We start from the raw sequence: 12910 nt of genomic DNA, 5'->3' as shown, positions 1-12910 counted from the left end.
AGAGGAAAATAGGTAGCCAGAGTCTGAATTCTGACCAGGAGAAATGTTACCTCCTTCACATGTCCGAGCTCAGAGTGAGCCCTCAGCAATAGTCACTGAGTTGATTTATTTGGGGAAGACAATAATTTAATGTTGGGGTGACTGAGAGACAGAGATGACAAGTGAAAGAATGACAGGAAGAGAGGATGGAGAGGACAGGACATCACTGTTCTGTTCTTCCTCTACCCAGAACTCTGAGGGCAAACATTTGGCATTATCTACTCCACTCCCCCAATTCCTGCTTAGCCCTGTGGTCACCCACACCTAGCAAACTTGCAACAGCCATCTGGTTTGCTGCACGTGACACAGCATACACTGAATGTGCTTGGGGCTCAAACTAAAGCTCTATTTGGGGCTCCTTTGGGAGACTCTAGAGACAGATTCCTGGGGGGAAGTGGACCTGGAGGCATGGGTAAATGCTTGCATAGAGTGCCTGAGTGACTTTCTGCCAGAGATGGCAACCCTCAGTCAGACACCACCCTTTCTCCTGGCTGCTCAGGAAAACTTCTCAACCTTTGAGATGGGTCCACAACTCCAAGAAAGTGAGTATGAAGGGGAAAATAAAATGCCCGGATGCTTAAATTGTACCAGTAACTGCTTATCTTTCCTTACTTTGCCTGTGGATATCAAGGCAGATGAGACTCAGACAGTCCTCTGCCACTGAATGAAGGTAACAATTATGTGAGCTTAATGGACACCCCAAAGAGGAGAGTTTCTGTCCGTAGCCAGGCTTTGTGGCTGTGTCCTCTCAGGCCTCCCTCATGGCTCCACCCACCTAGAAATTGGAGAAGAAAGAGAAGCAGCTTCCAGTTCTAGAACTTAATAGGAAGGAATACAACCTACCCATTCCCACTGGCTGCAAACACATTTTGCCCTAATGATGGTGACAGGGACACTATGAGATGTTCTGGGTCTTAATGATTTAGAAGTCCAAAAACCTGTTCCACTCTCCTCCCCAGTCCAAATTCTACAACCCATCCAAAAAGCAAAAACAAACAACAGCAAAAAGCAGGAATGGGAAAGAAGTCCACTTTTTCCTGTTGTATCAATTAGGGGCTTAGGAGGAGGGTGGGACAGGGAGCAGAAAAAAAGAAAAAGAAAACAAACATCTCTGCCTTCTCAAAAAGCCCCAATGTGTGTCTGGGGGCTGGGAGAGACAGGAAGGTATCTCTGTCTCTCTAGTGAGACAGACCCGGATGCAATGGGGCAGTAATGCGGCCTGTCTTTCATGCGTCCTTACAGACAGCAACAAGTACCATGACATTTGAGTAAAATAAACAATGACAAGACAGGAAGCCCAATGAGCCTAGAGTTCCTTAGGACCCCCACTCTCCAAACCCCCTTGGCTGTTTAGCAAGGTCCTTGCTGCCCCCCACCCCACCCCAGCATGTTTTATGATGTCACAGCTCCCAGGACTACGGTGGCCAGATCTCACAGGGTTCAGATGTCACTTTCACTCTCATGGAAGCTCAAAAACTGAGGAATGACCTCATGACAGTGGTCTTTCCCAGCCCTAGGAGCAGGACATGCTACCTGGGATCTCTGGCCAGGGAGGGGTGACACCTGACCCTACCTTCCTGCTTCTGCCCTGGTGTCTTGCTGAAGCCACTCCAAACCCAAAGTGGCCCCAACCCACTGCCAGTAACCTGGGAAACTAAGGGTAGGAAGAAATAGGGAGAAATGATCTGCCAGAGGGCTTCCAAGGCCCTGCAGAGACAGAATAGAGTTGGAGGAAGGACACAAAGTAATCTGTCTTAATTCTGACAGTTACCTTCGGAATTGTATCTTAAATGTTCTCCCTTTTCATGGTTTGGTGGAGACATTGTCACCGATTAATGAGCATCCGAAATAATCACCCACCCTATTGGGTGCATTTTGGAAGGAAGAGAGCTGGTCAGGGTCCCTCCACACTGCGAAGAAATATTTGCGCTAGAGCTCACCCTTCCAAAGGCAAACCTTACAAAACTGCCCTGAGAACCTCAGCTCTCTGGTCAGTCCCCTTCCTGGGACTAAAAAACCCTAAAAGGATAGATGATGGGATGGGCAAGAAGGTGTCTCTTGGAATGTGCTGTCTGCGAAGGAATTTCCTGGGGCTGAAGTGGCCGGGCTAGTCTGCCCGGAGGCCACTGCATTGAGCTGAGCGCTTACTTTACTTTTAAAATAAGCAAGGCAGGAGAGCCTTCAGCTTAAAACGGGAAAGCTGGGAGTGGGCAGTGGGGTGGGGAGTACTTGGCCTAAGAAATTTACCTCAGGGCAGGGCGTTCTAGGGATCCGTTGAGGGATTCCTCATGACGCGAGGTTCCCTAGTGCGGCCACTGAGGACAGGTATTTTCGGAAAACCAAGGTTGAAAAAAGTGAACAGTCCCTTTGGGAGCGCAATCCCTTTGGAGTTAAGGCCTCCCACTCCCACCGCTCCTTTTCCCCTCCGAGGCTCAGCCACTCCAACCAGCCAGTTTGTCCAGATCTCTTGCTTCGGCTCTGGTCCTCACCCACCCCACCCCCGGGTGGGGGAAGGGTCCTGCTGGGTTACAGCTACCAGATGCCCCAAGACTTGGCCGGGTCACCTGGGGGGCAGGTTGACGGTTCACATTCCCTCATCCAACACCTCCCATACAGTTTATCATTCCTTCTCATCGCAAACAAAAAAAAATTTTTTTTTAAGGAAGAAAATTAACGTGCTCCTCCTGGCCTGCAATTTCAGAGGCGGAGGGCAAAGGAGGTGGTATTACACGGTCCTGGGTCCTGGGGTACACACGTCAGACAACCTCCCAAAGTAAGGCGCCCGTTTGGGGAGAAATGGACATGTAGAACGACAAAGGCAAAGGCGATTAGAAAGCGTGTTGCTGGGAGGTCTGGCCGATGTGGTGTTGGTACATAGACACACTTGGGCAAAATGTCCAAAAGTCACTTTTATTCAGATATTTATTGCGCACCTACGAAGCCCTCTGCTTCTTTCCTTTGCCCTTTTGCTGTTGCCGCCCAGCCCGATGGCTGTCCGGAGACTCGATTTACCAGCCGCTCCCTTTCAAAGGAAACTCTAAGAACAAACACTCCCCATGCCCAGCGAAAAGTACTTATTACGGAGGAGAGGCTGGGGACGCAGGGTGCGGGGCACTGAGTGTCCCGCCAGGATTGAGGGATTGAGGTCGTCCAGGATTACTTCAAGGAGACCAACTGGGGGAACTGGAAGACAGAAGGGACCTCCCCTTGACTAATCACCTCTGTGGACCACACCGCTCAGGGCTGAGATGGTAGAGGGGACGCCGCGGTTCACCCGCACCAAACACTTCCAAGAATATATACGATCCTGCTAAAAATGGATTCAAACAGGGTCCTCACATTCGCTAAGGAATTTGGACTGAATGGTGTGGATTGTGGTCTTTAATGCTCCCGGTTAAAAAAAAAAAAAAAAGGAGGGGGGGACATTGGCCCTCTCTCGCACCCGAAGACGGAACCCCCTCCCGCGCCGTGTGCGCAGCACCGCGGAGCCGGCAAGACGCCCTGCGCCAACCCTGGGCTCGCGCGTGTACTAGGAGGGGAACTTTGGCGGCCCTCGCTGGGGAAATTGAGCCCGGCGCCGGCCCGGGACGAAGCAAGAGGAAGAAGGAGAGTGGGGGGAGGATCCCAGACCTCGGTTTCCCAAGGCCGCCCCTCGGGATCCACTCGCACCTCCGTGTCTCCGCTCCTGGCGGCAGACCGCGCGGCGCTTGCTGAAGAGCAGGCACCCAAAAGCGCGTAGCTAAGTTGTGAAGCGCAGTCAGCCGCCCGCCGCAAGTCTTAACCTTCGCCCTTTCGCCAATGTCCTTCACTCCCAGGAGACTGAGGACTCCCAGCACATTTAACTCTTGACAGAATGCTCTGGCTAAAACTGGACCCACAGCCTCAGTTTCCCGATCTGTAACCTGAACCTCAGGAGCGGGTTCCTTTCCCTCTAGCTCTGGCTGAGATTCTCTGGCCAGGGAGCCCAAGCGTCTTCCCAGCTGACTGAGGAGTAATCAGTGGCATCCCGGAAAGTCAAACCCAAGGGAGCCGAGACCCTGAATAGGGGTGGGGGATCGACACTCAAAGCCCCTGAAGAAATGGAGCACTAACCACTCTTGAACTGACGGTACGCACGCGCCGGCCTCGGCCTAATGCTGGCATACCAGGCAACTCTTGGCACCTGGGGGACCGCGGCCTTCTCCTGGCCTCAGTCTCCCAATTCTGAGCAAAAAAAAACAAAAACAAAAACAGGCGGGTTCCTATAGGCACACACTCCTACGAGTTCCCCTAACTGTGCTCAACAAAGGTGGATCCACAAAGAAGGGAATGCTGCGAAGGAACTCTTGCAGAGATAAATCTCAGCCCCAAAGCAGTCCCTGATTGAGTGGAGCCCACCACCACCACCACCCGCTACCCAGCCACCGCCAGCAGTTTTCCCGCAAGTCCTGTGAGTTAAAAAACAGTTTCTGGGCTTTTGGCGCCCTCTCCGGACACAGTTGAAAATTGCAGTCCATTTTTAAGAGGACGGGTTGTTTTTAAGTTTTCAAAAAGATAAAAGAATACAAAATGCTTGCATCAAAAGGGCAGAAAATGTATAAAGCACCATGGTCCGTTATTTAAAATTCTGTAGTATATTACATCTCTTCCAACAAGATTGTATTAAAGATATTTTTATGTATCCACACCTCGACAAATATTTAGTGAAATATTCCAAAATAAAATTCACATTCGTTTTCACTGTCTTTATGCCAGTGAAAGTGGTAATGACAATAAAATACAACTTAGTCCAGACGCCTTAGTCAAAACGTCTGCCTGATGTTCTCTGGGACTCCTGAATCAGGTGTCTGCGAAGCACACAGTTATACACACAATTGCCCCGGCACAGAAATGCGTCCCTAATCCCGGGTGTTTTAATTTTTCCAAGAAAGAACCGTGCTGTTCTAACACTTTCTGAAACTAATCACAGAGTCGTAAGTACAAGGCTAGTGTAGGTCTCTTCAACTCGTAAACAAGACATAGGGTAGTGGAGACACCCAAAGCAAGTGCGTGAGTTGAATTCGTTTAAAAAGAAAAGGCTGTGGAACAAGGTTGCGACTAACTACTTTATCAAGAGTTCGTTTTCCTGTAAGAATTACTGTCAACGTCGGCAGAAAATGAGAGAAAACGAGGTTTTCAAAATACACTTCAAATAAAACATACGTTAAAATGTTGTAATGTCCATACTTGTCCAATTCGGGAGGGGAGGGGGGAGAGACCTGTCTTTGATATGATGTGGGCCGATTCACAGACTCAATCATTTAATTCAAGGCAAATTTTTGCAAGAACCAGAAAGGGAGGAACTTTCTGGTTTACTTGTGATTCTGAAGGTTGTAACCCGAAGGCGACGAAGAGTTTTTCTTCGGTTCCAGAACAGATAGCTACGCACTTACCCAGTCTGACTTCTAAGAGTTTGCGTAAACACAAGGTTGGAATCAAATCACACCTGAAATACCTCACAGACACCTCTACGGCCTCCCCCAAAACTCCACCTGTGAACGGATCTAAAAGGACGCGGCTAAAATCAGAGCGACTAGAGCTTCCACTCTCCAGGTGTTTGGAAAAGGAGGGCGAAAGCCGGCCACCAGCGCGACTGTGCCCAAACGGGCTGCTTTGTGTGCGGAGGTGCCCATTTGCTGGGAGGTTTACAATCCCGGTGACTGGCCTCGGCCTCGCGGCCCAAGACAGCCGCATTGACAAAGTTCGATCTGAAAGCCAGAGCCCTTTGCAAACTCTTTCCAGTGGCAACTCCGCTGACGTTTGTGACTCAGCCAGGAAGCAAAGAGCAGAACGTCAAAGTTCTAACCCTGTCACTGAGGGGGGTCGGCGGGGCGGGGGGTTGGGGGTCGAAGAATAACTTGTCAGAGTTCAAGGTCGGCGTGGCGCGCGGGACGGCCGCAAGAGCTCGGGACTACGGCGTCCCGGCTGCCGCCGCCGCCTGCTTTCCCGGGGACTTAGCTTTGGTTTTCATTGATTCTCTTTGCAAGAGCGCAGCAGAATCCCGACCAGCCGCACCAGCCCCGGCGAACAAGAGCATGTTAATCTATTTATATGGATTATTACGGAGGAACAGCGGGCGTTGAGTCACCAAAACATTTGCTTCAAAAAGACCATTTCTAAGCACTTTTAGAAGCGCGCAGGCTCCAGGCGTACAAACTGGGGTGCGCATTAAGAAGCGGCTGCTTTTCGAATGCTGCAAACTCCAGTTAAGTCCCGGGTACCGCGGAGACAGCAGTGAAAAGAAATGTCGGGGGCGGGGGTTGGGGGGAATCCTAGTCTAGACACACACGCGCGCACACACACACACACACGCAAAGATTCGCGCGGAGACGGCACCAAAATTGTGACATTCCGAGAGTACGGCAAACTTACACACTTGCACGTCCCGGGTCCCCCGCCATCCCCGCAGCGCCCCCACCCCCCACCCCCACCCGACCGTCTACCCTTGGGCTGCGCTCCCCTCCCCTCCCCTCCCCTCCCCTTCCCTCTCCTCCCCTCGGGTATCGTCACCCAGCCCAGCGCCACAATCCTCCTCCCAGCTCCAAAACCGGGCCCAATCAGCTGCTTGCCAACCCGGTGATACCGAGCTGTGATTGGTTAAGCGTCTCTAAGGTGAGGGGGAGTATTTATTAAAGAGACCCTGGGCTGGGAGTTGAAGAGCCGAGAGCGGAGCTCCGAACTGCCTGGAAACTTCTGTAGCGCTACGACTTGCCAGTTTCACTCCGGAGAACTTTTCTTTGCAGGAGGAGTGCAAGTGCCCCAGTTTTGCTTTCTTCCCCTCCTCCTTCTCCTTTCCTATTCGCCTTCCCCATTTGGAGCGAGCAGCTAAGGATCGGCCACCCAGCGCGCCTTGCTGAGTGCTCGCTGCCACAGCCAGGTGACGCGCCAGCTTTCCCGGGAGCCGCTCGCTCCGCGTCCGAGTCCGGGCAGCCGAGGGAAGAGGAGCCCGCGCCTCGAGTCCCCGAGCCGCCGCGGCTTCTCGCCTTTCCCGGCCACCCGCCCCCTGCCCCGGGTCCGCGTATGAATCTCCTGGACCCCTTCATGAAGATGACCGACGAGCAGGAGAAGGGCCTGTCCGGCGCCCCCAGCCCCACCATGTCTGAGGACTCGGCTGGCTCTCCCTGCCCCTCGGGCTCGGGCTCCGACACTGAGAACACGAGGCCCCAGGAGAACACGTTCCCCAAAGGCGAGCCGGACCTGAAGAAGGAGAGCGAGGAGGACAAGTTTCCCGTGTGCATCCGCGAGGCGGTCAGCCAGGTGCTCAAGGGCTACGACTGGACGCTGGTGCCCATGCCAGTGCGCGTCAACGGCTCCAGCAAGAACAAGCCGCACGTCAAGCGGCCCATGAACGCCTTCATGGTGTGGGCGCAGGCGGCGCGCAGGAAGCTGGCCGATCAGTACCCGCACCTGCACAACGCCGAGCTCAGCAAGACCCTGGGCAAGCTCTGGAGGTGAGACCTGGCGGGGCGGCGCGGCTGGGGGGGGCTCCGCGGTGGCTGGGGGCGCGCGCTGCGCTGACTGTCCCCGCCCCGCCTCCCCTCCCCGCGGCAGGGAGTTGCCGATCCCCGAACAGGCGGGCGGGCCAAGCGAGGTGTAAGTGGCTCAGAGTTTGAGAACTTTCTTAGGATTGTACTTTGGGGCGGGAGGGGGGGGTGAGGTGGGGGGGCAGAAGAAGAGAAGACTGGTAGGAAACAAGAGAGGGTGCCAGCCTGGTCGCCGTGAAGTGAGCGAATAGGGGTGGGATGAGGGAGCAAGTTTGCCTCTCCCTCCCTTGAACCGCGCTCTCGTGCAGCTGTACACCCAAGAAGATGGGATGGAGAAGAGGACCCCAGCAGAAGTGGGGGGCGGAGGGAGGCGGCTAGAAGTAGGGGAGGGGGCGGCAGCTTCTTGCAGCTTAGGAAAGTTTTTAAAGGGTGTTGAGGGGAACGACTCCAGTAGCAAAGGCGTTTAGAGCTGCAGCAGCAGGGAGCTGTTTTCATCTCCAGGGTTTCCAAAATAGAAGGGAAGGGGCGGGGGCGGGGCGACGATTGACCGCTCAGGTCGGACTACCAGAACTGCCTCTTTTTTTTTTTTTTTTTTTTTTTCTTTTAAGAAAAGTTATGCACTGCAGAAGTGCTGGAAAGCAGGGAGAAGGGAGGGTGGGCGTTGTGTGCGAATGTAGCGAAGCGGGAGGTGGGGGGGAGCTGACAGCTCACTGGGTTGCACTGACCCCCTCCTTCTTGTGCTCTGCGTCCCCCCACCCCCAGACTGCTGAACGAGAGCGAGAAGCGGCCTTTCGTGGAGGAGGCGGAGCGGCTGCGCGTGCAGCACAAGAAGGACCACCCGGATTACAAGTACCAGCCAAGGCGGAGGAAGTCGGTGAAGAACGGGCAGGCGGAGGCCGAGGAGGCCACAGAGCAGACCCATATCTCTCCCAATGCCATCTTCAAGGCGCTGCAGGCCGACTCGCCGCACTCCTCCTCTGGCATGAGCGAGGTGCACTCCCCTGGCGAGCACTCCGGTAAGTGCCGCAATGGCCTCTAGCCCAGGTCACCCCGACCCTTCTGGCACACCCCACTCCTCCACCTAAGAGGTAGTGTTTAGGGGCTTTGCGCTCCTGGTGGGCAGACAAACCCTACTCGCTGCGCCTAATCCGCCCCCCTCCCTGTCCAGGGCCGCAGGAGGCACCCAAACACACACCCCCCCCAACTCAACCCCTGCTTCCTAAAAGACTGATATTTTTTATTGCGTGGTAAAATGCCTTTACAGCTGGACGAAACTTACTCCTTCGTCTCTTTGCTCCCCCACCCCAAAAGCACACACAGCCCTCTTCTACAAGTAGCAATTTGGTCTTCCGGACCCTCGGGGCCTCAGACCCTCCCCTGATAAAAGGAAGCAGCCGGGTGTGTACCGGCGAGTTAATCATTGCGCGGCTTATCGCTGGTGCAGCGCGCCTTCTGCGCGGGCGCGGGGTCCTTATTACAACACCTTAGCAACAGGGGAGTGTCCCAGGAGGGATCATAAGCCCAGGGCCTTTGCACAGCCCTTGTTGATTTTCCGTGCTGCTTTCTTTTTTATTGCCTGCAGGGCAGTCCCAGGGCCCACCGACCCCACCCACCACTCCCAAAACCGATGTACAGGCGGGCAAGGCTGATCTGAAGAGAGAGGGGCGCCCTCTGCCAGAGGGGGGCCGACAGCCCCCCATCGACTTCCGTGACGTGGACATCGGTGAGCTGAGCAGCGACGTCATCTCCAACATTGAGACCTTCGACGTCAACGAATTCGACCAGTACCTGCCGCCCAATGGTCACCCCGGGGTGCCGGCCACGCATGGCCAGGTCTCCTACACCGGCAGCTATGGCATTAGCAGCACCGCAGCAACCCCTGGGAGCGCGGGCCACGTGTGGATGTCCAAGCAGCAGGCGCCGCCGCCGCCCCCGCAGCAGCCTCCGCAGGCCCCCCAAGCCCCACAGGCGCCCCCGCAACAGCAGCAGCAGGCGCCCCCGCAACAGCAGGCAGCGCCCCCGCAGCAGCAGCAAGCACACACGCTGACCACGCTGAGCAGCGAGCCAGGCCAGTCCCAGCGAACGCACATCAAGACGGAGCAGCTGAGCCCCAGCCACTACAGCGAGCAGCAGCAGCACTCGCCCCAGCAGATCGCTTACAGCCCCTTCAACCTCCCGCACTACAGCCCCTCCTACCCGCCCATCACCCGCTCACAGTACGACTACACCGACCACCAGAACTCCGGCTCCTACTACAGCCACGCGGCGGGCCAGGGCTCTGGTCTCTACTCCACCTTCACCTACATGAACCCCGCCCAGCGCCCCATGTACACCCCCATCGCTGACACCTCCGGGGTTCCTTCCATCCCGCAGACCCACAGCCCTCAGCACTGGGAGCAACCCGTCTACACACAGCTCACCAGACCGTAAGGAGACCTTGAACAAAGGGCAGTGATGGCCGAGATGATCTTAAAAATAACCGAAGAAATAAATAACCAACCAGAATTTCCTTTGGACATTTTTGTTCCTATTCTTCAAAGACATGTAAGCTAAAGGCAACTCGTACTCAGATTCCAAGACAAAGACATCTATCCGAACGCCTTGCCAACTTGTTGCAAATCAGTGGCCAGGCCGCTCTTGGCCAGATGAACCAGCAAGCATCCACCAGAACGTGGACTTGACTTCTTCCGAGCAAGCAGGAGGATGGTAGAGAAGTGTGCCATCAATTTGTCAATCCTCCTGCCTGTTTGGACTTTGTAATAATTTTTTAGCAGTAATTAAAGAAAAAAGTCCTCTGTGAGGAATATTCTCTATTTTAAATATTTTTAGTATGTACTGTGTATGATTCATTACCATTTTGAGGGGATTTATACATATTTTTAGATAAAAAAAAATTAAATGCTCTTATTTTTCCAACAGCTAAACTACTCTTAGTTGAACAGTGTGCCCTAGCTTTTCTTGCAACCAGAGTATTTTTGTACAGATTTGCTTTCTCCTACCATAAAAAAAAAGAAAAAAAAAGTGTTACTATATTAACATAAAAAAAAAAAGAAAAACAGAATTGTGTTCTGTGGTCAGTTTTGGGGGTGAGCTTTGCTTAATTCCTCAGGCTTTCCGATGCAAGGAGGAGCTGCCTTAAAAAAAAGAAAGAAAAGAAAACGAAAAGCCTTATCTTGCAAATACGGGAGTAAAGGAATAACCTAGAGGAGCATTTGGTAAGCTTTTTCATAGTTTTTTTTTTTTTGAACAAGAGGAAAACGCCTTGAGCCTTAAAAGCACACCAGTGCACCGTCCTCCTCCCTTTGCTTCTGTGCTGCAGTCTTCAGAAAGCAGACTGCAAGCAAAGCAGGGGAGAGGAAGTCTAGGGGTGTTTCAACAGCCAGTAAGTGCCCGAGCCCACTGCCCCCTGGTTGCCTGCCTGGGCCCCATGTGGACAGCAGATGCTGGAGTCTGCCTGCTCAGAATGTCACCTGTGCCTCTCTCAACACCAGCAGTTAACCTTCAAGACATTACACGTGCTAAAATTATTTATTTTGTAAGGAGAGGTTTTAATTACAAACAAAAAAAAAACTTCCTTTTTTTTTTTTTAATTTACTGTCTTTAAAATAGGTTGTTGGAGCCTTCCTCAAAGGGTTGGGTCATCGGTTGTTAAATTATGTTCTTAACTGTAACCAGTTTTTTTTTTATTTATCTCTTTAATCTTTTTTTATTATTAAAAACAAGGTTCTTTGAATTCTTTGTCCTAGATTTGTACAAATGCCTTTTTATCCGTTCTTTTTTTTTTCCTTTGTTGTCATTGTTGAAAACAAACTGGAAAGTTGTAAGTTGTTTTTTTTTTTTTTGTACAAATGAGAGATTGCAAATGTAGTGGATCACTGAGTCTCTTGCAGTGTTTCCTGCCACAGACCTTTGGGCCGCCTAAGTGTGTGTGTGTGTGTGTGTGTGTGTGTGTGTGTGTGTGTGTGTTGTGCCACAAAACAATGTAAGCATGTGTCATCAGTATTCCTCCTTCATGTTCTCTTAAAGGGAGAAATCATAGGGATGGAATCGGCCCACTGACAGTCCTTAATTCTTAATTACTGCTGTGGCTGGAGAGGTTGAGGATTGCTTTTTAAAAAAGACAGCAGACTTTTTTTTAATTTAAAAAGAAGATATATTAACAGTTTTAGAAGTTGGTAGAATAAAATCTTAAAGCACTCTTATAATATGGCATCTTTCAATTTCTGTATAAAAACAGATCTTTTTTAAAAAAATATTTCTGTAACTTAAGAAACCTGGCATTTAAATCACATTTTTCTCTTTAGGTAAGGTTTGGTTTGTGTTTGTGTTTTGTTGCCCCTCCAACCTTTTTGTTCTGTGAAACTTAACCTTCCTTCCTTCCTTTCTCTCTTTTTTTGTATATTATTGTTTACAATAAATATACATTGCATTAAAAAAGAAAATGGCCCTATGGATTTATTTCTCTGTTCTGTTAAAAGGATGATTCGAGGAATTGAGGCACAAAAAAGATCATTAAACGCTGATCGCTAACCTTTGGTTTTAGGTGCTCCTTTGTCAATCCTAAAATATATACCAAAGAGAAGACTGCATCTCTCCAAATCTAAGCACAGACATCTTGAAGGGTGCCCCCCAATAGGGCACATAGAGAATGATACGCCAGTAGTTGTCCACTCTGAAAGAGTGCATGTCCTGGTTTTGACAGCCTAGTCCTCCAGGGGGAACACTGTTGGTCAATGAACTGAATGTTAGAGTGGACAAGTCGCTTATCTGAATGTCCTATGACAAACTTTATGCTATTAGGACACATACCAAAGAAATGGGGTGCCCACTTAATAAGGCCTGAAGGGAAGCAAAGTAAAAGAGGGTCTACAGGAGTCCAAAGGGAAGTCTGTCTAAATAACCCATCAAATGATCGAGGTCCTTCCTGGTTTCCCTGCAGGGACAATGGAATGAGAGAGATTGCCTTATTTTTCTGTTCCTTCCAGTTTAACTCATTCTAAGCAGATACAAAGCCATCCTAAGAGAAATAGTGCCTAATCCTGTTTTCCTTGGCTCCAGTTGGATGGGGAGTTTCCAGGTTCACAGAACCGTTCAGGTCATTTTTCATTAAACAGATGAAATCACTCCTCTCACCTCCTCTTGGTCCCTCCCCCCAGCTGATGGGGGAGGTGTGTCTAAGAAGGTAAGTCACCTCCACCACCTCAGGCTGGTTGAACTGCGGTCTCTGACAGTCCTCTGCCATTACCTCACATTGTCTGCTTCTGCTTACTGAATTCCTGGCTTAAATCCCACATGAGAATCGTGGCAACCAGGAAAATGGTAGTTATTAAATCGAGGCAACATTAGTACTCAGCCTCCTTTGCAAATTC

At 51.4% G+C, this 12910-nt stretch overlaps 1 protein-coding gene across 1 annotated transcript; it reads left to right on the top strand.

The window, feature by feature from the left end:
* The first annotated feature begins 6942 nt into the window (after window positions 1–6942).
* Window positions 6943–10623, top strand: Sox9 (SRY-box transcription factor 9). The gene is made up of 3 exons (XM_020160984.2): window positions 6943–7508; window positions 8304–8557; window positions 9124–10623. Exons 1-3 carry the CDS (start codon window positions 7078–7080, stop codon window positions 9969–9971), a joined length of 1533 nt encoding a protein of 510 aa, XP_020016573.1. The 5' UTR covers window positions 6943–7077; the 3' UTR covers window positions 9972–10623.
* The last annotated feature ends 2287 nt before the right edge of the window (window positions 10624–12910 follow it).

This window comes from Castor canadensis, chromosome 11 (assembly GCF_047511655.1).
Source record: "Castor canadensis chromosome 11, mCasCan1.hap1v2, whole genome shotgun sequence".
Taxonomy (NCBI): Eukaryota; Metazoa; Chordata; class Mammalia; order Rodentia; family Castoridae; genus Castor; species Castor canadensis.
The sequence above is the reverse complement of the archived record's forward strand: the minus strand, read 5'-3'. Positions and strand labels throughout refer to the sequence as shown.